General features: G+C 47.4%; 1 protein-coding gene across 1 annotated transcript in view; it reads right to left on the bottom strand.

Moving 5' to 3' along the window:
• Positions 1–4,323: 4,323 nt before the first annotated feature.
• RPH3AL (rabphilin 3A-like (without C2 domains)) overlaps positions 4,324–25,431 on the bottom strand; it is a 30,562-nt gene continuing 9,454 nt past the window's right edge. Inside the window, exons 5-8 of the mRNA XM_010013341.1 lie at positions 18,260–18,434; positions 11,936–12,043; positions 11,295–11,477; positions 4,324–4,358 (exon numbers count right to left, since the gene is read on the bottom strand). Of these exons, the coding sequence (XP_010011643.1) occupies positions 4,324–4,358; positions 11,295–11,477; positions 11,936–12,043; positions 18,260–18,434 (501 nt within the window). The remainder of the gene's footprint in view (positions 4,359–11,294; positions 11,478–11,935; positions 12,044–18,259; positions 18,435–25,431) is intronic.

Here is a 25,431-nt window from a genome sequence, read left to right on the forward strand (position 1 = left end):
CTATGAAGAGGACGAGAGGGAATGAGAGGAAATATTTGTGCATGTAGAAAGGTGGAGGGCAGGGGTGTGTAAGGATGGCAGGCAGCACACATAGTGTTCCTGTCTGCACTGCTATGGAGCTAGACAGAAAAATACTCACCTCGTGCCTCTCAAGCATCGCAGGCATTTCTAGCACTACCTGAATACACTGCTAATAAGAGGCAACAGTCAGGAGGAAATCTGAATGAGCAGCTCAAGATAAAATTTTTCCAAGTTGCTTACCTGTCACCTGCCATCGTGCGCCTGCTGAAAGTCTCATTATTTGATTGCAACATCAGCCCTTGCAGAACACTTCCCTGAACTCTCTGTCAACCACACCTACCTGTGGAAACAAGGTGTTATGATTGGAAGAGCAGTCTCCAACATGGAGAGAAACAAAGCGATGGGAGTGGTGGCAGGAAGAAATGGGAGAGGTGGGCTGGTGAGACATCGCTGCTGCCAGCCCTCTCCCCTGGAAGGAAATGTCTTCTGGGAGGGTTAGGGAGGAGAGAAGAGCAACTACTGCTAAGTTTGATTTCACACGTGAACTTCAGACATCTGCAGAGGTTATCTGCCATTTTGTGTCACTGTCCAAGCACTCTGGCTGATAGTCCAGGGCCTCTGCTGTCCGACTCAGTAATGGCCAGAAACACATTGTCTAAACGCCAGCTGGTAGCCCATTTGCTTCAGCTATGTTGAACTACTATGCACAGCTCCCGCAGAGAAAGCATCCCCTTTCCCCTCAGACTATGGCTGTAAAAAGCAAACATGGCAACTTGGCAATTCATGGCCAGTGGTTTTTGACTCAGAGAGATCCCACAGTTGACTTTCTCATATACTGGCTGTTGTCATGGCAAGCGGAGGCGGGAAGGAACAACATAAGAGATGGTTAGTCCTTGACACACTCCATCCTTGGACTAATGGCAGCTCCCCAGCAAAACAATCCCAACAGCAATTATCAAGGCTCTTTAAAATGGGAAAAGCAAAAACAGATTAAAAAGCCATTTGAAACCTTGAAGCTGAATGCCAAGTGGAAGAGAACGCTGAGCAGCCAGGGCTGCGCACACTCGGTGAACAATGCCGAGACGCTTCACTGTACACAAAGCTAAATGGACCCCAACTGTCAAACCTGAGCAAGGCTGTGGGGACAGCACTTGACAGAGTGGCAATCGGTGCTGCTTTACCCTGAGTGGTTACAACATGGAAAACCTTCCACAGAGGGGCTGAGGAGCACTGCCGTGCTCCCCTGACATCGCCACCACAAAGTACCAAAGAGAGGCAAGACAAAAGATGACTTTCAAGTGCAGAATTCAATTATGCTCCAGCCATCCACATGAATCACCATTCCACTGGCTGGATCATTTTCTTTCCTTGCTGGAGCCAGCCCAAGGATTTGGAGAGTATGTGCAACCTGGGAACGGAAAAAAATCTTTTCACTGTTTCAAGAATGGCAAGCAGTTGTTACTGAGCCAAAGCTTTATTGTTTCCAGTACTAATACACTACATAAAAGTTGTAAGGGATGGAGACAAGAACAAGAAAGTAATAAAAGAAACACAAATGACAAGAGCAGACTAAGCAGTATCCACTGAGGCCTTCTTGTCCACCTTGAGCCAATTCAAAAGGCTGAGAAATGGTATGGGTTTAGGATAATATTCCAATGAAAGCTACAAAACACAACCAAGAAAGACACAACGAAGGGGAAAGCGGTCTTTAACAGAAAATATGAGCTATGCCTGTTCCTCCATCACATTCATATGTGGCTAGATCACATTCTCCTGGGCTATATCCTTCCCTCAATCCATAAGAAGCTTTTCCATAGATGACTGAACACTTGTGGTTTGAACTCAAGTGGGACTACTTCATGGAGGTAAGATATAGAGGTAAGAAGTTTCCAGTCTCACTGGTACAAGAGCAGTCCCAGATTTATCTCTGACACTGTTTATATAAAACCTAGTCTCAGTTAAAACTCAAACCCATGCCTCAAAGCAGCACAGTAAGCCAGCAAGGATTACCAGGTTCCTGTGCAGAGCTGGCAACCCACAGTGTGGTAAACGCTGTGGGAAGTGAGAGTGGGAGTGAAAACACAGCAGACCTGCCTGTACTGCCCAGGAATGAAGCACAAGAAGAGTTAGAAATGACATGCTCTGGTTTAAAAACTCTTTCCAGCTCAGTGTAGTTTTTTATGAGAAAGTAACAGGTTTAAAGAAAATTGAGTCAATTTTTAAGTGTCTTTTTCCTTCTTCTTCCATAGAATTAACTTAGGCTGTCAGGCCAGACTGTCTGAGACACTGCAGTAATGACAGTGTAAGCAAGACAGCCTCAGTAGGACTGTCAAAAGCTCCAACGCAAAACAGGACTTACTTTGGTGGCAAAACACTTCTGAAATTGAAGACCCTACAGCTCACAGAAGAAACAGTATAACTTCCGCTCTGAAATAATACCAGCATTGCAGCAAAAGCTGACTTTTGGATTTACTTTTTCAGAAATAGTAATTTTGGCATTACCCCTTTCAGAGATGCTGCTGGTTGAGTCTCAATGGCCAGGTTTAAACAACACAGACCACAGCATAAAGCATCCCTTAGTGGAGTACAACCTCATCCCTTGCTCCTTCAACACCAATGTTGTGAAGCCCACATTATGTGGTTTCTCTTTATGCCATCTCAAAGAGCCCACATCATCCAAAGTTTTCATTTTTCAAAGGGCAGAAATAGATCACAGAGGAAGAGCTGGAAGGAATTTCCCAGCAACCTGCCATAGCGTGGTAACTGGAAAAGCAGTAAGGGAATGCTCCTCTATTGGACCATGGTCATTTAGAAGGAAAGTCAAGGACTGATTTCTGATCTCCTGTTAGAGTGTTCCAACACCCAGTCTCATTTATCTTCATACTGCAGCCATTTGTAAGAGCATATACCACAAAGCACTCAACAGCAAAGGAGAACAAAACAAAAAAGAGTAATAACCAAGGGAAAAGGCTAACATTAACAGGCACAAATTGGCTTTAAATCCATGATTTCAGAAGGAACTTTTTGGAATCCTTTGTTTCTTCTGCTAAAGACAGGTCAGATTGAAAGCATTTAATAAAATCCACAGACTCCTACTTGCTTAATGTGGGTTTTGTTCAGGACTTCAAAGATCTAATTGCTCAAGAGACATCAGGTAATTTGATTTTTCTCATTTGTCAGGCCTTAGAGGGATATTGTCCATCCTGAAGAATAAGCAGGACCAGGGCACACAGCTTTCTACAGCCTGACTCATGGTGACACCATCACAGTCAACCAGATGCTCAAGACTTGCAGTAAAAAGGTAAAACAAAGGCCCCTGCTAATGCAAGAGATGACAAGGTGTGCATATGGAAGGAGAATCTGCAGAGCTTAACAAGATAAAGTAATATGAAAGCTTTTATCCTATTTGGACACACAAAGGCAGCCAGTGGGCCATGGGGTGATGGGCATTCTCACACCAGGAGATGCAGCACACATGCAATGCCCATGATCCCACTGCCAAAACACCACCACAGGACACACAAGCCAGTGCACAGCCAGGAGAACCAAAAAATTCACAGCAAACTTCGAGTGTTTCTTTACTACCCGAAGTGTCTCCCTGAGCAGACAGCCCTATCACAGAGACCTCAATGGAAGTGAACAGGAGCACAACTTCACCAGCTGATTCAGGATGCCCCCACCAAACTCATACCAGACCAAAACAACAATGACAAGAAACACAAAGGGTAACACCCTGGTCCCAAGGAGTCAAGTGCAATTCAAAACCCTGGTCTCTCCCTTGGGGCTCACAGAGAGAAATTCACCCCTGGGCTGAGAAGCAGTAGAAGGGCTGCAGTCTCCTCGCTTCTCATTTCAGTGATAGAGGGGTGAATTTCCCTTTCTTCTGAAGATTGCAAAGCCAGACTGCAAGGCTAGGAGCTGAACCCAGGGCTGGGCTTTACAAACTAGGAACAGCAGAGGCAGCATATGTTTCTTCAGCTCCCGTGAGCACTTTGTGCATCCTTTCCAACAAACACGGGTCTGGGCCCCACGGCAGCACTGCACAGCACAGCACCCTTTTCCAAGCAGCACCCCAAAGTGCAAGTCAGTCAGCAGAAGGGGAAACCAGACCAAACCATAAACCAGGTTAGTGAGGCAGGGAGGACAGGCAGGTGCTTCCTCAGGTGCCATAGTGTTGCTAATGCCTGTGAAAGAGCATCATGAGGTCACCACTGGCAGCAGTTGTTGTCTGGAGTGAGGTCTACAGGAGTGGGCAAGGGGCAAGCATTGGATCCAGGCAAAGCAGCTCCATCTTCACCTCCATCAGTGTCGTGTTCTGGTGTGGATGCGCCGTTTGCCTTCAAAATACACAAAGACAGAAGTTTTGTTTGGAAAGCAGTGAAGGGGAGAGGGCTTGACAAAGTTATTATTTTACGTTGCTTTTACATGCTCAGTGCCATCTTAAGAGCTTCCTAAAAATAATAATGAAGAGAACGTCTATACATCATTACTCCACACTCTGTCAGCAGTCAGGGCCCATTAAACTTTATTAAAGAAAGAAAAGACAGGGGAAAGAAATGGGGAAAGGAGGAGAAAGAAGGAATTGTATTGTTAGAACTGGTCCTCTAGTGTATGCTTCCCTCAAAAGGCCAAATCAGACAGAAAGCAAAGCCTCAGCTCTCAGACGTTTCCAAACCAGGTGACAACATCTATATCCCACAGAGCAGGTCCTCCGCATGATCCTGCTGCCCTCCATGTGCCTGGCCATGGATAGGAGCCATGGCAGAATGTAGTCCCTGCCATGGCTGGGGATGGGTGCAGGATAGCAATGCTCTGCTGCAGAAGGTACTCTGGCTCATGTCAACTAAATGAACCTGAGCTAATCACTTCAGCAGTCGCTGGTGAAACTCAGGTTCTGCTGGGACATGCTGCTTCCAGTGCATGGGGTGAAATGTGGGGCTGGCAATGTGGAGTGGTCTAAGACAGCAATGGGTCAGTACTAACTTCTCTCCACCTTCTCTGAACTGAAGGGGACATAAATTATGTTCACTCCAAGGAAACAGACAGGGGATTTTTCCAGTCACTGTGTTCATTTGAAATGTTTAAGGCACAGGGAGTCCTGCAAATTCCTCCCACTGGCTACTGGCTGATGTCCCAGTTGAAAGATAACCTCCTGAGCCATAAAATCTCTCAAAGTGTTTACGAAGAATCCAAAATTCAGACTTTTAACTTCCACATGATTCTGTAATACTGACTTCCCATGCTCTTTCCTTTATGCTTTGTTTTGACAGATGATATCAACTATTGCCCTCAGAGCTTTGTGCAAAATACTGAATAGAAAGCTGGAAAGCATGAGTAGTAAATGTGTTGCAAAGGGCAGAGAATAAGTCTAAGGACATGGGGGCAGGAGGCCAGACAGGCTGGTTGATCAAAGACCAAAGCACAGACCTCTGCAATGTGAAAGAAGGCACAAAAATAGGATTTTCATCTTCAGCAGCAGACTTGTTTCCAGATATATTGAGTGAAAGTGGCAGGAGAATGAGTCTTTGTCATTCCTCTATTTTCAAGGGAAAAGTCTTCAATTTAAAACTCCATAAAGAATTACAGAAATAGTGAAAGTAATTTATTTTTAGGTACTCGAGCCTTTATTCACTTCAATTCAAGGCTGAATTAAAAGAGCTGAAAATGTTTTGGTTCTTCCACTTTTTGAGGACGAAAATATTTTAATTCCTTAAAACATGGAAGGGGCATATGCTTCTTTTGAGGTTCATATTTACAAATGCATTGTGTCTAGAATGCAAACCTTAAATCACTTCCTAATGCTGTCACTACCCGAAATCATGTTTTATTTATAAATACAGCAGGACCATTCAGTGCTCTGCAGTACCAATACGAGGAGACAGAGACAGCTCAATGCTTCTGAGCCATGAAGGCACAATTCAATTTTTTAACTTTGTGGAAGAGGGACAACTCATCCTCCTTGGCAGCAGGAAAACTCAATGCTGTGGCAACAAGCTTTGAGCAAAGGGAGGGGGGCAAACAGCAGTGCACCAACATTGATGAGGCAGCCAGTGCAGAGGCTTGGAGCGAGAGGGTGGCTGTGGGTGAGTCTCCTCCACATCTGACCCACCCTTCCTTCCTAACCTGTGCCCTCAGTGCAGGCAGAGGCTGAAGGCAGACAGAGGAAGAGCAGGAGTTGTAAGCACAGCTCCCTTGCGTGGTTACCCACCTATTCCACCCTGGTGCAAAGCCAGCCCTATGCTGTTTGGCTGTAGTTCAACATGGAAGAGGGAGCAAGCAGTCTGAAAACATTTAAGCAACTTTCTCACCAAGTGCAGGAAAACAAAAGTCAACTCCCCAAAGACTGCCTTGAAGAAAGTCATTAAAGAAATTACTATCCCATTTGGAGCCTAATTACTGTTAGGACAATTTTTTTTCCTACATGCAATGGAGTAGTTAGACCCACTGAAGCATCATCATTCCTGAGTGAGCAAACAGACATTTGAGAAACAGAATGGAAGGAAAAAAAGAAGTCCATGCTTTAACTTCAAAGATGCCCTGAGAATATCCTGCCACAAAAATAATGCAGAATGGCTCTGCCTGTCATGTATTAACAGCTTGCATATTTATGAGCAAAAGTCGATGCATACCCCAGCCGGGTAGGCGCTGAGCCACAGAGATAGTGACACCACCTCATGTCTAAATCCAGTCAATTTGTGAAAGAAGGGGCATAAATGTCCCCAAATTAAGAGAGACAGAAGCAGCATTTCCTGCCCATCTCTCTCAGCTTCAGGTGCTTTTCTCATCTCTGCTCAGCCTCTCCCAGCTGCAGCCCAAGGGAGGCATCCAGAAGCTGCAGCTTTAGCACCCTGGGAGAAGAGGCCAGGCTGGACCTGCTGACCACTTCTGGAGGTCCTTCCAGCTGGTCTCATGCTGTGATTGCAAGCCATGATGTTTCTTATAACCCACCAGGCACTGCCATCACCCTCTCAGCTCCCAGGCCCAACACCACCACTGTTTAACATGGCTCTGCTTAACTGCCAGCTGCTGTACCACTCTTTAAGTATTAATGATTTAGACAACACACTGGCAAACAAGCAGAGATGGAGAGACTGTGATGTGTGCTTACAGTATGCTTCTCATTAATTAGCTTATCTTGTGGCTGTTCTCAGACCTCCTCTTTGAAGCACAAATCAGAGCCTTCTCCAGCCCATAGCCCCTGCCAAGCTCATTCACAGTTCCCTACCAGCAAGCTGTTCAGGTGACCCACAGAATACCAAACAGGATAGGACTGACCTGCTCCCGAGACAAGAGAAGACACTGAGGACCCTATTAACTAGACCCACTGAAGTAGAACTTGCTACTGATCTGAGGAGAGGTGCCTTTTTCTCTCTGTTTATGCCCTGCAGCAGCCAGGCCTAAGCTCAAAGATGTTATTACCAGTGAAAGCTCTCCATGAGCAAATGAAAACCACTGTAAGATATTGACGAGTTCTTTAATTGTTTAATATTCCCTTTCTTTATTAAAAATATCATAATTAGCAATAATGAGGATTTTGCTCTTTTTTTAGCTGAGGCATCTCTTTACACATCAGCTGTACAGCCAGAACAAGGTGAGTCACCTCCCTAGCTGGGGGTAAGGAGAAAAAGGAAGATTGTGCTTCTTCCCTGTGTGCAAATTTCATTCTCTTTACAATAAAACATTCTGCAGGAAAACCAGCACGTGATCTTCCTCTTAACAACTACCGTGTCAGAACGGACACCTCCAAGAACTGAAACTTCAGAAAACAATGCTTTTGAAGGGCTTTGAAGGCAGACAGTAGGAAAAAGAAAAACAATTGGCAGCCTCTCAATTCACCACTCTCTTCTGAAACTTTGGCTCATGGACTGAGGTTGCCTAAATCCCAATGCAGCTCTGACCATGAGTCATTTTATGACAAACCCCAGGCCTCATTATCTGCCTCACCAAACCCCAGCCAGAGCAACACACTGGAAACCTACAAACTCTTCTTAATAGCTCCTTGTTTCCCCTTGGCCGCACTACCATGCTGTCGCCTTGGCCTTCAGGCTTAAAGAGCTAAGGACTATGACAGCAGCTGCATTTGCAGTACCACTCTCTAATTCCCTGTTCTGGCTGTGGGCTGGGATTTAAGAATGCTAAAGTGTTTTGCAAAGTCACACTTGAGAGCAGAATTAGAGCATAGGTGAGAATAAGAAGTGAAAAGAAAGTCACCGGTAGTATACCACCAGAGGTGCTAATATGAAGCAAAATTTGCTCCCAACACAGTGTTATAAAGTTACAGAGCCTTTCAGAAAAGTTGTAAAAACCCCCTCCTTTTAACATCCCCATTCTGCAGGTGTGCATCAGCACTTTAAGTAAGAAAGCATCTTTGCCACTTGCTCTGCTTTTGGGTCAGAGCGGAGCACAGGCAGGGAGATGTCCGACAGGCAGGGAGATGTGCAGTGAAGATGCCAGTCCTGACATACAGCACACATCACCTCCACAGCTCTTTAAAGATGAACAGCAGGAGCCTCTGCTTTTTGGCAACCAGTGGCATCCAGAGGGACCCATCATGAAAAGCCCCTCACAGACAGACAAAGCTCTAATCTAAAGATGGGGAGAGGCACTGCCAACAGCTCCAAGGCTCTCAGCATTTGCACACAACAGACCTCCAGCACTCCAGAGTACATCAACCCCACTGCAGAGCAGGACGCTTCCTAGGGCACTACAGCACTGGTTTTGCTCTTCTCTTTATTTTCTGCTCTTGCCAGGCCTCTCGCAAAGCATGGGGGCATTCAGTACTGCAGCCTCCTGGATGCTTGATATGCTCAAACCACCTGCTAGAATTCCACACAGCTTATGTCACTGCATACTGCTCATTATTGGATTCAATATGTAATGGATCATGATTGGCAATAGTTTGCTGCATAGATCACACTGTGGCAGTGCCTCTCCAGCTGGGCACATCAAGTGCTCTCAGAGCAAACGAACGCTGACCATGCTTGCCCCTGCTGCTCACTCACTGCACAGAGCCAAGGCCACATCCCAAACAATCAGAGGGAAAACAAACTCACTTTCCCTCTCTCTGTCCCACATTGAAGTGCTGAAGACGACCCACACTGTGGGACAGAGCATGCAGCCATGGCAAACATAACACAGGCACAGGTTCCTGCTTCACCTCCTTGCAAAGACCTTTGGTGGAGTCTCTACAGCTGCCCTCACCAGTACCCACATTGCTGTACACAGGACATGCTCAAAGACAGACCACTCTGTAGCCCACTTCCTGTGGTCACAGAGCCACAGTCGTAGTGCCACCTAACTTCCTGCAAGGCCCAGAAGGATGCTTGGCTGGTGGCTGGTTCCTGATGCGACACAACATAGAGAACCCTGCCCATTGCCACCCTAACATCAGCTCCCAAGCCTGTGCCTGCCGGCTGCAACGACCACCAGCTCCATTCCCTCCCCAGCACATGCCAGCAGAATTACTCGCTACAGTCTCGCTGCCTCCTTCCCCTGGCCCTGGGGCCATGGAACCCTCCTACCAAGGCACTCCCTGCTGTAAGCACCACCTCTGAAGAAAGCAGCCCCTTCTGCAGGAAGGCTGGGAAATAAATGACTGCAGACATAATGAAGACCTTTACAGATACTCTTTAGTCAGCCAACCTCGTTTAACTTTTTCCTTAGCAAGATCCTCTCCTACATCTCAGGGACTATTATAACTAGGCTCATGAGATTGCTATAGTTTTCATTTTTTAAATCTATGTCCATGCTGCCTGTCATTTTTAGCTCTCCCTTGCCTAGCAAGGAGAGATCCCACTGGAAAGCACTGACCCGTTCTGCCAAACTTTGCATACGAGGTTTTTAGCAGCAAAAAGGCATTTTTTTTTGCCTCTACAGATATTATTTGCACTGTCATGACCAGGCAGCAGTTAGTTCCAACAGCTGTCAGGAAAGCTCCAAAGTGCTAAGTGCTGTATGCACACATGGTTCAGAGGTGTGCATCCATCCAGACTTCGGCATGACCATGAAGCACCAGCACAAAAATCACCCAAGGGGTCATAGAATCCTAGAATAGTTTGGGTTGGAAGGGACCTTAAAGTTCATCCAGCTCCAACCCCCTGCCACAGGCAGGGACACCTTCCACTAGAGCAGGTTGCTCCAAGCTCTGTCCAGCCTGGCCTTGAACACTGCCAAGGATGGGGCAGCCACAGCTTCTCTGGTCACACCTGCTATCCACCACCACTCACTTCGATCCTGCAGGACAACTTGCGGCTCTGCTCCACAGCCACCAGAGCCAACACACAACAGCAATCAGATGTCTCTAATGCCACAGCCAACAGGGACTTAAAATAAACCACCCCATCCAGGACAGCACTATAATCCAGTGAGATGACAGACAGAGCAGAAGTATCACTCATCTGATTTGCTTTGCAAAACCAAGAATTAAAGAAAACTGCAAATGCCTGAAACTTTGGAGAGGGAGGGAGGGAGGGAAGAGCAGAGAAACAATTTTATGCTGGCTATTTCTAGCAGGAAGCGTGGGGAGGGGGGACAATGACTCCATGTTGCACTAGAGGATAAACCTGCTCTCTCTAATCCAATTTACGCCTCAACATGCAGAGCACAAAACAGGCTCGGGAACAAAAGGAGTGGCAGCTTACAGGGCAGCAGGAACACTCTGGAGAGAGCAGCACTAAACGATAACTTAAGGGGTTATTGACTAGATTAGTGGGAGCTGCAGAGAGAACACATTTGCATCTCTTTCAGCTGCTCCAGATCAGATGTGATAGCAGCCTCTGCTCTCACAGTCACTTAATTGTTCCAAGGTTGTTGAGGGGGGAAAAAAGTGTGTTTTTTCTTGCACTGCAGAGTTCTGGGAAGAGCAATTCTTGGCTTTAAGAGCCATCTAACATTAGGAAAATTTTTATCCAGTCTCATAAAGCTGTTGGACTTCTGCTTTGCTTCGGTAAATGCTCAATCAGTTCTGCTGCCTCTGCAGGGCAGACAGAAGCTCGGGGCCTTGGCTGGGACAAAGACTCAGTCTACCACTGCTCTTGGAGGTGGGTGTAGGCAGCTCCCACCTCAGACGATTACTCATGTTGCAGAATAATTCTGCACTCAGGGGAGAGGGAAGGAGTGAGCTGTAATGTTTTGACAGCATCTGCCATGAGAAAAACAGCAGGGAAAGGTGATCCCGGGCTGCAGCTTTGCCAGGTGTGCAGCTGAGAAAGCTGTGCTTTGAAACAAGTCAGCTCCCAAAGCATGGATCTGCCCAGAGAACAGGTTCAGCTTACCAGGGACTCTGCTGCTGGCATCGCTATCACGCCCGTCGGCCGGCTGGTCGCTGTGGCAGCTCTCCGTGGCACTGGGGTCAGCCCCTTGCTCGCTGCCCAGGCTGCTGCGGCTTGCCGAGAGGCTTGGGGAGTGGGTGCTCCCCAGCACCTTGCCCCTGGCCTGACTGGGCTCCCTGATGGGTGCTGCAGGGACACAACAGAGAGATGCTGCTGGGGGATGGAGAAGTGGATGCTCCTAAAAGCCTCCCCACTGCCAGCCAGACACCCTCAGGAACAGGATCAATACCCAGTTTTTGTGCTCTACTTCTAAACCAGCAGTAGTGATCTATAGAGTCACACACTATAGAGTCACAAGTGAGGAGCTGGCTGGAGATGTGCTGCTAGGTGATCCGGAGCAGCTCCCAGCTGCAAGGGCAGTTCCTGGAAGGCTGCAGGCAGTGGAGCAACCCACTAGCTGTTTGACTTATTGATGTTATTCCAGGGAGAAAGGATCAGATCATCACCTGGCACAGCTACAGCCAGTGGGCTGCACCAGTGTAGGGCAGGCAAATGGCTGAGTCAAAATCCATGGTGCTAAGAGCCAAATATTCAAGCACTTTACACTTCCCACCCTATAGCCATAAGGAAGAGCAACTCCTCACCTAGTCCTGCTTGGTGCTTTCTGCCTCGTGAGCCTTTTGACCCTGCAGGTGAGGGCTCATCATCCAGGCTGGAGGAACCGAACTCTGAGTCACTGTCACTAGAAACCACTGCAGAGAAGATCAGGGGGAGGAGAGGAGAGAGACAGTTATTCACAATGTTCATAACACATAGCAAAGAGGGTGCCAGAAGGATCCAAATAAAACATGAACAAATGCTGACGTGCTGATCACGTTCTCCCTCTCCAAAAGCAGCCCTACCTGCAGTTCCCCCACAGCTGTTCACTCTTCCTCTCAAACACGATGTGCTTTTACTTTTTACAGCTGATTTATAACTTCACTGCACACACTCCAGTAGTGCCGGCACCTGAAGAAGATGCACACACTACCAGTGCTGCTCTGCTAAACCTGACTGGGGCCACGGGGATCACACTGCTTCTGTGCTGTGCTTTGCTGCCCAAAGCTCCCTGCTGCAAAGCCAAATGCCCTGCAGCATGGCTGGCCTGGGAGCTGGGCTCTGTTCCCACTGATCCCCATGCCGGCATGCCAGCAAGCACTCCTTCTCCTGATGTTTGCCATCTGCTACAACATGCGAAGGGCTGGCTATAAGGCTGGGTCCTGCTCAGCTGCAGGTGGAGGGTCCTGGCTGCACTGTAAGAGCATCTACGACTGAGTAATGTAGGGAGAGGGGGGCTGGCTTCCTCCGAGGTGCATTTCAAGTGCTGCAGGGCCTTTGTGGATGCTCCAGGATGTATGAGGAAAACACCAGATAAAACTGAGCACATCAAATAAAAAATCCTGCAGCAATTACATGATGAACCAGTGTTACTAGCTCATTGTCCATTCAGCACTCATCCCTGTCAGCACACTCCCCAGAACTGTATTACTCCTGTACTCTCAAGGCTTGAAAGGCAAGGGGCCCTCCTCTTCCTCAAGGAGATTGTTCCCCCATTTCAAGACGATATTTTTTATTTCTCCTGGCCATAAGCCTGCTGCTTTCCACACTCCATAGTTTCCACAAGAGCTGAAAGAGCCTCATTTTGCCAGACAAAACTTCCCAGACTGGCAAGTTGTTTCCACTTTTCCATGCAACTATGCAAGTACCTCTCCAGCATATATCTGTGTAACAGATAACTCAACTGCCAGCTGCTCTGGGTTGAGAAAGGTGTTTTTCCAGATCCTGGGTTTTTATAATGGCCTGATCTCAGAACAGAAATAATGGGGCTGAGAAGGAAGGTAATGAGAAAACAACTGTTCTTTGAGGGATTGCACCTACAGCATTTCTCTGACCAAGGCAGATACCAGCTCTCCTGGCAGCTCAGAAGCCATTTCAAACAATGGGCCACAATTCATAACAGAAAGTACAATATTGGCTCATGTGGGATACAGAGTAGGCAACACTGCAACCTACAGCCTCTACTGTAGAAAAAGGAAGCCCCAACTATTTCTTCATATTCATCACTATATACATGCATGCTCACATTCACATAAGTGAGTTCCCTGCTTTGGTACTGAGCAAACCACTTTGCCCCACACCACGTAACCAACCTGACAGCGCTGCCAGGTGCAGGAGGGACGTGAGTGCTGCAGTGGTACAGGGTGACAAGCACGGGGTAGCAGAGAGCTGTCAGTTCGTCTCTGTACCAGCCCTAAAATTCACTACATGCAGCTCACAGAGCTACAAGCGCTTTAACTCTGCCCAGGGCAGGAGGATGGGTATCCCTCCCCTCACACAGGCAAACACAAGCTGTCAAACATTGCTGGCAAGAACCTCTGCAGATGCGCCTGTATTCAGGCAGCGATCTGTACTACACAAAATATTTTACAAAAAAAAATAATAAATTAATACCTAAAATAGCACTTTGCTGGAGTTAACATCTCTGAGGATATTAAAGCTGGCTGACAGAGTTATTGCAAAGCATTATTGAGGTTGCTGTGGCGGGCAGCTCCCCACGCACACCATGCTGCTGGGAAGCTGCTTTGCTGCCTGCACAGCCTTCCAAGGGAATCAGCTCCTCCTGCACCTGCAGCCTTCCCCTCCTGGCACCATCAGGAATCGACCTCTTACGTGCAGGGAAAGGGGCTATGGAGCTGAGCCAGGCACAGAGCAAAGTCCTGGTACAAGCAGCAAGGCTTCACTTCTTGCTAAGGTCTGGCTTTGGGTTTTGCCATCTTAAAGACAGGTTCACCACTTCCCCAAAGCTCCCCGGGAGAGGTGGGGAATTATATATAAATACTATATATAAAAAGTATAGATAATACAAACCAGACATACCAGTATGTATATTTTTTGCTATAAAATCCAAATCTCAGGTGTGAGAATCACTCTGACCGTTGCACTGCCCAATTCCCTCAGAAAATGCACTCCTGTCATGCTTGGTCATGATCCTTTTCTGGCCTCCTGGATTTGTAAAATCCATCCCTTTAGAACAGCTTCTTCCGCCATGAATCTTTTAAAAATTCTGTAGATCAGGATTTATTTGGAGAAGGCCCCAGTGAATCAGTGGAGGTGACTTTAGCTGCCTTCTTTTCTGCCATTCAGCAGGTCAGAGAGGACCAGCAGAAGAGGAAGAAAATATTAATGACACAAAGGCACTTGTACCACAGGAGCAGCCCTGTCTGTTCTCATTTCCTCTACTGCCAATAAGAGTGTATTTTACCCACTGTACCAATAATTCCCTTTAAGGTAATTTTTCTCTCAAAGCTCCCAGACCTTCTGCTGGCACTTTCCAGAGCCCAGAAGTCATAAATCTGGCGTTCCAGCAGTTGCTGATATATCAATAAGAGTCGTTGGACCACTGTACTTTGAGAGAACATAACAGATTTATCCCTCAATATCCAGCTGACTGAAAAAAAGCTCATAAAAAAAATATGCAGAGATAAAACTTGCAAGAAAAGCAATATTCACACAGGGAATGGGTCACTCATCAGGAGCCTGAATCCCTCTGGCAGCAGCCAGATGGTTGGGAGATGAAGAGTTACAAACAAAGTGTCTCACTGAGTGCAGCTCCTATACTAGATCATGACCAGCATGGGCCACAGTTACAAGGACATCTCCAAGCAGGAAGAGGGGACTGGACTCAACTGCTCTCCCTTTTAGAAGCATCACACTTGTAGAGAAGTTGGATGATCCCCTCGATGGCCTGCAAAGCACTTGATGTAGCCCAGCACGCTCCTCTGCTCCATCACTCAGGATTTAGCTTCCAGCACACAGAAGCCAAATGAACCCACTACATCCCCCTGCCCAACTGCTGCTCCTCTTCCTCTGATAGTGACAGCACTGAGCCCAGCACATCCCATTGCTTGGCAACAGGACTAGAGCACATTGCAACAGGAGAAACCACCAGAGACCGAGCAGAGCAGCAGGCAGCCCTCATGCCAAACAGAGCAAGAGCTCAGGGATCACACTTCTCTTTTTTTCCGCCCAGATGCTTTACATTTTTTCTGCAGAACTCGGAGTTCAGAAGAAGGAAAGCCCTGCTGCTTATTGCTCCCCACCCCCTGACGGCTGCATCCTGCCTGACCCAGTGCAGAAACCCACCCACATTCCACCACATGGAGCAGAGCTGTTCCCCAGCACAAGAAATATTACTGCTATTCTCCCCATGACAATACATTTGTGCCTTAACTAATAGCAGGGTTCCCATGGCAACTGCTTGTTTATTACTGAAAAACTAAAGGCAATGGCAAATCCCAGTATCAGCGAGCGCCAGAGGAATAATGGGTGTGTAAAAATAAAACTTCTTCCTGGTGGGTTTGCCTTTTCTTCCAAGAGGCACGTTCCTGCAGTCCCTCAGTCCCGCTGCCTTCCCACCCTCCTGCGGCAGGAGCAGCTGGTACCCAGAGCCTGGCACTGATCCCTCCCTTTTGAGGGGAAAAAAGGGATACTTGAGGTTTGTCCCATCCCTCCTGGCACGGAGGATGCCAAAAGGACACCCTTCTCTCCCAGGCATTCGAGAGGCTGTGCAGGGGCATAACTGTGCCTGTGCTGGTCCCACCTGACTTGAATCCCTTCAGAACTGAGAGATGGCTCCTTCAGCACCTCAGGAGGTAAGCAGTGAAGTTAGACACGGCTGTCCAAGATAACGGAAACCCCACCGAGAGCAGCCTGTCAGAGGCAGGCATGTGAAATGCCAGAGCTCATTCCTGAGAACATCCTGGCAAACAAGCAACAGGGCTTCACTCAGTGCTGAAAAGACGTGTTCAGATGAGGGTGTACGAGGTGTGAGCAGACAGATGCTATCAGCCAGGGAGAGGTAAGGCAGGCTGTCTTGTTAGCCACGGCCTCATAAAGCTCAGCCCAGGCCCAGTCACAGATTCATGCTGACAAAATCACAGGTTTATCATCTCCACAGGGGAAGGCAGATACTCTGCACATTTGCAGAGGTTTTGGGTGACAAAAACCAAAAGTCCCAGCACTGGCAGGTGAAAGACACTTAAATGGAGGGGTAAGCTGTACAATCTCCCAGCTTCAGAGATGGATTACAGCCTGCAGTGCCCACTGAAAGCTGTCCAGAGGACAGGTAGCCTAACAGAGAAGGGCAATAAGGAAAGAAAGCATCAGAAAATAAAATAATAAATTAGTATTATCCAACCCATAAACCAGCTACCAGCCAAGTATCAGAGCACAGGGAGAAAGGCAGCTCACCACTCACATCCAAGCTTACCAAAGGCCACTTTGCTGTCCTCCACCCACTTTTCTGCTCCTGCCAGTATTCAGTGGGAGGCCTTCTCCCAAAACAAAGCTCAGCTAAAAAGCTGAACTAAAAAGCAGGCCAGGTATGGGCTCAACATCTTAGACTCGTAGTGTTTTGTGTATCATGTGAACAGAAAACACCTCATTAATCAGCTCATCTGCTAAGACAACTCTTTTTTTCCAAACGTCTCCTGAAGGGAAGCACAACCATCTATTGCCAATCTAATTTGTCTTTAATTAGAGAAGTTACAGTGAGGCTGGGAGTGCTTTCCTTGCTGGGGCCTAAAGAGAAGGTTTGTAAACCTGAGTCTCATGAGTCTTCTTTATTAACAGGTTATTTTCTCCCTGCACTACTGGTAATGTTGATGTAGAAGAATGTATGCTGCTGGTACGCTGAAGAGGTGTTCTCCAGTTGAGGGGATCTAATAGCAAAAGACAGAAGGAAAGAGAAGCCAGACAATTGTGCTAATCCACACCAAAAAGAAATGAAGAGAAATCAAAGCAGACTGGCAGCACCTTTAATTCTGCAGTATCTGTCACTGTTGTGCTACTGACCCTGAGTGCTCAGCTCTTCAATGTCAAGCTGCTGTTCCCCACAGCTGGCTCTAGGCATGGCACTGGAGCAGGCATACAGCAATGATAAGAGTGGGCAGGTGGAAGAAAGGGGGAAAAGAGCCCTACGAGGCAGTGCCGTGAATGGGATCTGACGCAGCAGCGATCCAAGATGCCACATGTGACACTACAGTCTACTTCAATCAAGGTCTACCTCAAAGAGCAGGGATGTAAGTGCTGAAGCTAATAAATGTTCAGGCTTGTCAGTGCTCTGGCCCCAGCGCTGTGGAGGGCTAAGTTAATCAACAGCTTCTCTGAGACACATTTAAAGAACAAGTCAGCCTTGAGCTCCCAGTGCTGCATAGCTCAGCAGGCCTAGGGAAGGAGGTTCACCCTTTGCCAGTCTCACTCGCTCAGGGGGGGTCAGGCACGAAAGGATACAGACAGCATCAGCTTGCTCCTACCCACTAGTGTGGAACAGTATCGCTGCCCACTTGCTCCAGGCCTCACGAAGATGGCAGGGAGATGCCGGCAGTGTAATTTCTAAATTACAAAGCTCAAAGTGACCTAAGGTTTCTGCCCAGTGGTGCTCTTATAGAGCAGCAGAAGCAAGGAGCAAGCAGCCCCAAGGACAGAGGGAATGAGACCAGCCTTTTGTCAGACTTGGCTGCACAACGATGTCCATCGGTGGCATCATGTTATCTATTTTGGCAGGAGCAACTCTTTGGGCTGCAACTGCAGACAGGTACCTGCTTCACAGCTCATCCAGCCCTTGGCAGTCCCAGCAAAACAGTGGAGGCTGCAAGTAACAGAGGAATGCAAGGGTGGACTGAAGGACAGAGAGTCCAGGAGGACTGGGGCTAGTCTGGGCCACCAATATGCACTTAAAAAACAGTGAAACCTGAAAAATACACCACAGCATAAAACCCCCACCACCACTCACATAGGAAACACACCATGTCTCGTGGGCTATCCCTTACCTCCAACATAGCCTTCCCTACTAGCTGAATCCTGCTAGCCACAGGAGAAGCCAGGTCTTTCTCCCTACCTGCTTCCTGGGCATGAAGCAGACAACCAACCTTTTCCCCTGGCCCAGGTGAAGGATCGGCTGGTCCCAATGCTCTCTGCCTCCAGCATGGCTGGCTCATTTTGCCAAGGCTGTGAGTGCAGCTCGCTGGATTTGCTGCTGCTCTTCAAAGGCGTGATGTACTTGGGCAGCCCTTTGTAGAACCATGCACCAGACCTCTTCCAAACCTGCCAGAGACAGAGACACAACACCTTAAGCCTGGGTTTTTACAGCAAGAGAGCACAGCCTTCCCACCAAGTTCAGCCAAGCCAATCCCACTGAGCTAGTTTGACCTCAAGGTGATCATGCAAGCCGTGGAGCGTCTTACATTCTCTGGGTCAAGACTACATGTTTCCCTGATGCCCTGCTTGAGTCAAACATATGTTCCCATGCTTACTACAAGGGTATCAGGATGAAGTTCCCTGGCCAGCACTAAGCACCCGGGAGTTCAGACACTGCAGCTGTTACTTTCCCATTGGGAATGCACAAAAAGAAAAGATTCCTGGAGAAAGCAGGCATGTGCCATGGGTGTCAATGGCCCCAAGCACATGCTCTGCTTAGAGGAAAAACAAGTCCTGCACTGGCTGGAGGAGCAGCAAGTCCTGACAAGTCTCTCCTCTTGGACCAGGACCCTCTTTACTTCCGAGAGCGTCAGACTGCAATGCCGGGACTGCAGAAACACTGCCTTGTGCAGTACCAAATGACACAACCTTGGTGTTCATTTCACAGAGCAATTCAGGCCAAGCCATATCACTTAATGAGTGGGCTTGAAAACCCCAGAACAAGAAAAACACCACCTAAATAATCTGAACCTGCAGCAGGAAACGGACCGAGAGCATTAAACTGTAATATCTCCTGCAAGAACGCCCTCTACTCTCCAATTTAGTTTTAATGCTGCTTATGATGAAGGAGCTCTATTAAGTATATTTAATATAAAGCCTGCTGTGAGCCAGAGGAAAGGAAAAGGATGGCAGCTCAGACAAGGAGAAATGGCCTCTAAAACCTAATTCTTTTGTGTCTTCCAGCAGTCTAATAATGAGCTAATGAGACAACCAGGGCAAAAGTTAATATAGTAAAAATATAATTTTCCATTTCATGCAGGCGGGTAGAAGCCTTGCACTTCTGTTCAGTGTGAAGGAGATCATCAGTGTTTCTATCCCAAGTTTTCAAAGCATCTTGCATATGGTATCACCATGATGCACTGGGCGCAAATGCAGATGTCCTTAATTACAGCAATATGTTTGCAATTTGCATTTAGGGTTTAATCAAAGCAGAGGGCAGTGATAACACCTGGCACTCATGAGAAGTTCTTCTCATGCAGGCACAAAAAGTAGGACACCACCATCACCATTTCACTGATGGGAGGAGATTGCTCAGCAGGTTGCCCAGTTCCTAGTCCAGAGCCATCACCACAGAGAGCTAAAATCTCTGTGTTTGGGGTCTTGAAAGCCAAGTGAAGGCAATCTGAATTCAGAAGGGAAACCTCGTAGTATGCTTTTTAAAAGAGCACCCAGCAGAAGCAGCACAGGATCGCTGGGACCCAGCACACACATCAGTACTGTAAGTACAAGAGACATGCTCATGTGTACCACAGCGGGATGTAAAAAGAAGGAGATGAGAACACTGCAACTACACCAACAATTTCCTGCTGGGTAACAGCCCAGAAGTGTGGTGAGTCTTCCATCCAAGCAAAAACTGGGAAGCCAATTCCCCAAAGGAGAGAAGACTGCAAGTTCTTCTACAGAAGGGGCTTTGGCAAGCAGGACACTTTACCAGCTCCTTCATCACAGGCAAGCAGCAAAAACAGTGACCAAAACTAGTCAAGGCACAAGCTGACACAGCTCCTTCTGTCCCCTCTGCTAGCACACAGGGACTGCACAGCATTTGGTACAACTTGTACAACAGCACTCAGTGCAGCACAGAGACCCTGGAGGAGCCTTGTTCTGCTATCCCAACAAAACCAAGAACTGGGAAATGGAACATGGTTTTTAAATGGGACAGACATCTCTACATGGAGTTCAGCCCACTGCCACTCAGGTAAACATACACAGGAGCAGCAGATCGGGCAAGCCCAGGTCTTCCTTGTCTCAGGGAAGCAAGAGGGCTTGGGAGCAGCTGCACCCACAGGGTTTGCACCCCAGTGAGTGCCATGGCTTGAGAAGGGCATGTTGTCTGTCCCCTGATGCACACTGGGTAGCTGGAACACACGTACCTTCCCTGCACAAACTGCCATGGAGGAAGCAAGCCTTTCTTACAGTCATTCTCTGAACAGACCTTGCAACATCTGTAATTTAATTTGAAGCACTGAAGAGACCTATTATCTTCAGGCAAGCTACAATTTAGGCACACCATAAATCCAATCAGACACAGCAAGGATTGCTGTAAGAAAAGGCTGGTCACCCCCAGGTTCCTCGCTACCCCAGTGCAAGTCCAGTTATAGAAGGAGTTAATGATACAATACACCCAGCTCTGAATTAGTAATACTAGTATAAAATTGAGTCTACAATACATACTCACTTTAAATTGGTGCTTCTGACAGTTTGGTCTCATTACAGCAGTAGTGAAATTGTTTTGAGATCAGCTCTAAAATAGCTGCAGCCAGATGCTCTCCCCTGTTTTAATTTAGCACCTCTGCTCTCCTCAGGTTAGCACCATGCCCCATCCAAAACGACAGCAGCTCACGTTCTGTTCTGCACATGGGCACACAGGTTAGTTTTAGCATCCATGCATCAAAACAGATCAATGCTGCTGACTGCTGTTGATGGTAGTTTCATTGATCGCAAGAGTGACCCGACAGCAAAGTTCTTGCTTGATTTTAAATTAATAAATCCATAACAGCTCTTCAAGAATAAAACTCCTGTTTATTAGCAGAAGTTTGCTCTTTCCAAGGAGGAAAGAGTTTTGCTCCCACCAGTCCCGTTGGCACATAAAGTGAAATCCAGCCCCCATGGCAGCCTGAGTTTGGGTAGAGTGGGAATTTCATCAGCAAGAGAGACAAACAGCCCCTTTCAGTCTCTTGCAGCAATCAAAATTTAAGTAACATTGGTCATCCCTTGCTCTAAGTGCTTGAAGGAGGGGAGTAACGATGTGTATCTGCATGATCCCAGATCAGGATGTGGTGGCCCAGTGTGTGGCTCAGGACAGAGCAGCCCCACCATGGTTCACTGGCTCGGCTGTCCCCAGCCCACTGTGCTCCAACTGCCCAGCCAAACACAACCAAACTCCACTCCTGTCCTTCTGCCTCCTTCTGACACTTAAGCTACCCTAGAGTAAAGTGAGGGAGAACATGGGGGAGAAGAGCTGCTTTAGCAACAGACTCCTTTTTTTTATTACTTCAAACCAATTTAACAGCCACGGCCATGACAAGTCCAGAGAGCTCACTGCCTTTTTAGCCCTGATAACACTCCTAGTAAAAGTTGCATCAAGCCGTCATTACAGCTATAGTGTGAGACGGTGAGAAGCAGATGTGTACTTTTATCTAGCACATCCAAGTGCAGCCTGTAAATGGGACGTAACAGAATCACTGGGCCCTGGTGAAACACATGTTACTACTCAAAATTTCCCCTTCTCTTTCTCCTCTGAACATACAGCACTAAACTAAGCTTCTAAACAGAAAACATTAGGACTTGCTGATGGAGGGACAGGATCACAGCTGAAGGAATCATAACTAACGCTTTCAGCCCCACTGAGTTCACTTCACCAAGCCACAAGCACCCTAAACAGAGATGCTCAGGAAGGATCCTTGCTGCAAAGCCACATTTTGCTCTACCACCTACTGCTTGCCATGCAGTAGCTGTTCTCATTCTACAGCCCCGTTCCTTCACAGCAGCCCAGCCTGGGCTGTGTGAGGGGAAAACAGCTACCTACAGCTTCCCATGCTGACACGAGCACTATTGGCTCAGTCCCCAACAGCTGAAAAGCGGGGGAGCAGGTTCCTGTAGGCTACAATGCTTAATGAAGAGAACGGCACCTGCAAATGCAACCACCCTGGGAGGACTTCGTTGGCATTGCCCTCACGCTGAACATGCCCACACACTCACTTTGTCCCAGCTCTCCACCATGGCTCTGGCACGTTGCAAACCACTGGCAGGGAGAAAGAGCAAACGCTCTTCAGCTTCGTTATTTGCATTCATCTGCTTTTCCATAACACAGAGATTTCCAATTACATTATTTACAGCAATCTGTTGTCAACTCCCACATTCAGCACTTGAGGATGAAGAAAATTAAAAGGCACTGAAATTGCTATTCGGAGCTTTGTTTCCGGAATAGCAAAATCTATCACACCCCTGACCCCAACGTTTCTCATGCTGCAATGGCTGCCAGCCTTCCATGAGTTATCATTCCCGTCTCAATCAGGCCTCTTTTTTTCCTGTGGCTCTATTCTAGAGGACACTATTTTGAGTCTAACCACTTTCTACCACCCCCAAAATAATATGGCAGGCTATTGATGAGTTCTTTGAATTGCAAACAGGTGCACATCACTTCAATTCAATCCAGAGTCACCCAAAATAAACACTCCCCTTCCATCAGGATCATTATTTTGCCAAGAAATCATCATGCCAGGCTGGAATAACGCCAGACTATGCTGGTTGGTAATGTTCAAAACTGTATGAGTGCATATGTGAAAAGGGAAGCCCTGGGGGCAAGAGGGGAGGAGGCAACTCCCTTGCTCCAGTGCAGTAATCTTCTTCTTCTGCATGGTTTATTGTGATAAACCAAAAAATGCAGCCAGCCATGAAAATGCCATTTAGTGGAAGAGAAGAAATTAAAGGAAGAGTGAAGCAGAGGGGACAAATTAAAACTTTAACAGGTCCCTGATAACTGACACTCTCTTTCAAATTTGATGGGGTTTAAAAAAAGCTATTTCCCCCCACCCCACTAAAGCTGTTTTCATTATCGCTACAATTTTGATGTGTCAATTCAAATGTAAATGTGCACAAATGCTTCCAAGAGGATTTTAATTATCATGATAGCATCGCTAATTATGGATATAGTACATATATATAAAGTGGTAACTCAGGAAGGTGCTTTGCAGAACCTGTGGTATCAGTCAAAACAAGGCTGTGCAGAGTTAAACAGCTGAGCAGGGATTTGACAAAACACAGCATGTCCCACGTCCCCTTCAGGCCAGGTGACAGGCAGACTTCAGCCACACGCAACTAATTCAACATGGGCATTGCTGCCCAAGCTGTTACCAAGCTCACGTGCTCTGCCTGAGGGCTGGCAGCAGGGAATCATTCCAGCTGTATATATGCCCACCACAGCTCCTCCCGGGCAAGGTTTGCTCCTCTGACAGCTGCTGCAATAAGCCTTTTCTGCTGGAGGACTTGCTCCCTTTCTGCCCTGTGCTCTCATTCCATGGGTGCATCACTGCTTCACAGCCAAGTTAGTGAATAGGCTCACTGCAAACCTGTGGCCAGTGTTTGCTGCAGCCAGGGAACAGGCTTTCTAATCATGCCATGGCACTTCATATGCATGCAGAGACAGGACTGTCCCAGCGAGGATCAGACCTCCACACTCAGTCTCCAGGAAGTCAATGAAAGATGAAAAGCCAAGAAAGGCAATGCAACACACAGAGGAGGGAAGAAAGAAGGGAGATTCTTGCCCTCGAAAGTGAATGTGATCTTGATTGAATTTGCTTCTACCCTTGCTTGCAGGAACAATAAAACACAATCCACATCTGCTTTAATTCCACCGCCCTCAGAAGGCATTGCACAGAATCCTGGAGGAACAAAAAGGTTTTTTTCAACAGATACCTCTACGAACAGCTGGGACAAGTGATATTCCAAAAAAACCAGTTCTGGCCTAAAGCAGATGAGGTCTATCTTATTTCAGGAAGAGAGGCACTTATGATGCAGGGATGTCTGCAGGTCTTTGGGGATGTTCTCTTTGTCAGTAGGAATATCCAGGCTCTTTCAGGTCCCAGCCATGTCAGAGCTCAGTGCTTTCCTCCCAACACCTCCCTGGCACCTTGGAGACCCCCTCAGCCTGCTCATACACATCACACTCAGCAGCTCAAGTGCTGCCCAACACACTGTTTTGCTTTTGGATGATTGGGACACAAGCAGCAGACAGAATCCATCAATCGCCTCCACTCTCCCAAAATAAGAGTGTCAGAGCAACTTGCTCCTCATTGATATGCAGCACAGCCTTCCCAGTGGAGGTTTTTAAGGAAGCAGAAAGCAGCAAAGAACACTTCTGAATGGCTGAGGCTGGGATTCCCACAGGGATCTATGGGCACCAAGCATTCAACTCCAACTGAAAAAACAGCTTGTTACTTTGGTCTTCAATTTGACCCAGGCAGACAGATGATTTAATCATTACTGAAGCCAGCAGATACTGCCCATACAGCAAAAGGGGGAGATGACTACCACGTATCACTAAACTAGCTTAAATCAAGTCTACAGGGATAAATAACAACAAGGAAGATAGAGGGATGAAAGCTTTAGCAAATATGAACAATGCAACACACCACAGCTGTTAGCTAGCATATGTAAATGTCCAACCCCACCATGCTTGCTTGAGATCCTGGTGGGCCGCAAGACCCACGTGCTCACTCAGTGCATGGCAGAGGCTAAAGAGAACAATTATAGTCCTAGGCTCTTGTCCCAGCCAGATGACACTTATTAACTCTAGCCAACATCATTTAGTCCACCCAGGTTTCCAAATGACCTCTCTTTCTCATTACAGTGCCTGACAGTCTCTTGCTAACAGAATCAAGAGCTTCAGAAATATCATGCTCAAATAGCTTGAGCAGTGGTTCAGAAAATTAGACAGCGATCAAAGCACTGATGTGGGTGGAATCACCTAGCTTGGAAACACCACATCTTATCACACCTGCTGGTGGAGGCACTTCAGATCAGCATCAAACACTCACCCACCTGAGCTGGCCAAGTTCAGGGGCCTGACGAGCTGGGAGGTGTTGCCAGAGCTCTGTGGCGTGGGACAAGCCTAGTTTAATCATGTATTTTGTTGGCATGGGCTAAAGGACAACCTTGCTCAGTCATGCTGTGCATTGAGAAGGGGGGAGAAGAAGGGTGATTTTGCCTTGTTACTGCATCACACAACACAAAGTGCTTCAGTGTGTTCCTGAAGCTCCCTGCCTGAATGCCAGGAAATAAAACAGGTCCGACACCTACTCACCATGCATAGGATTCAAAGGTTAGACAGAATTGAGAGCATGTG

Source organism: Nestor notabilis, unplaced genomic scaffold, assembly GCF_000696875.1.
Source record: "Nestor notabilis isolate BGI_N333 unplaced genomic scaffold, ASM69687v1 scaffold10244, whole genome shotgun sequence".
NCBI classification, from domain to species: domain Eukaryota; kingdom Metazoa; phylum Chordata; class Aves; order Psittaciformes; family Psittacidae; genus Nestor; species Nestor notabilis.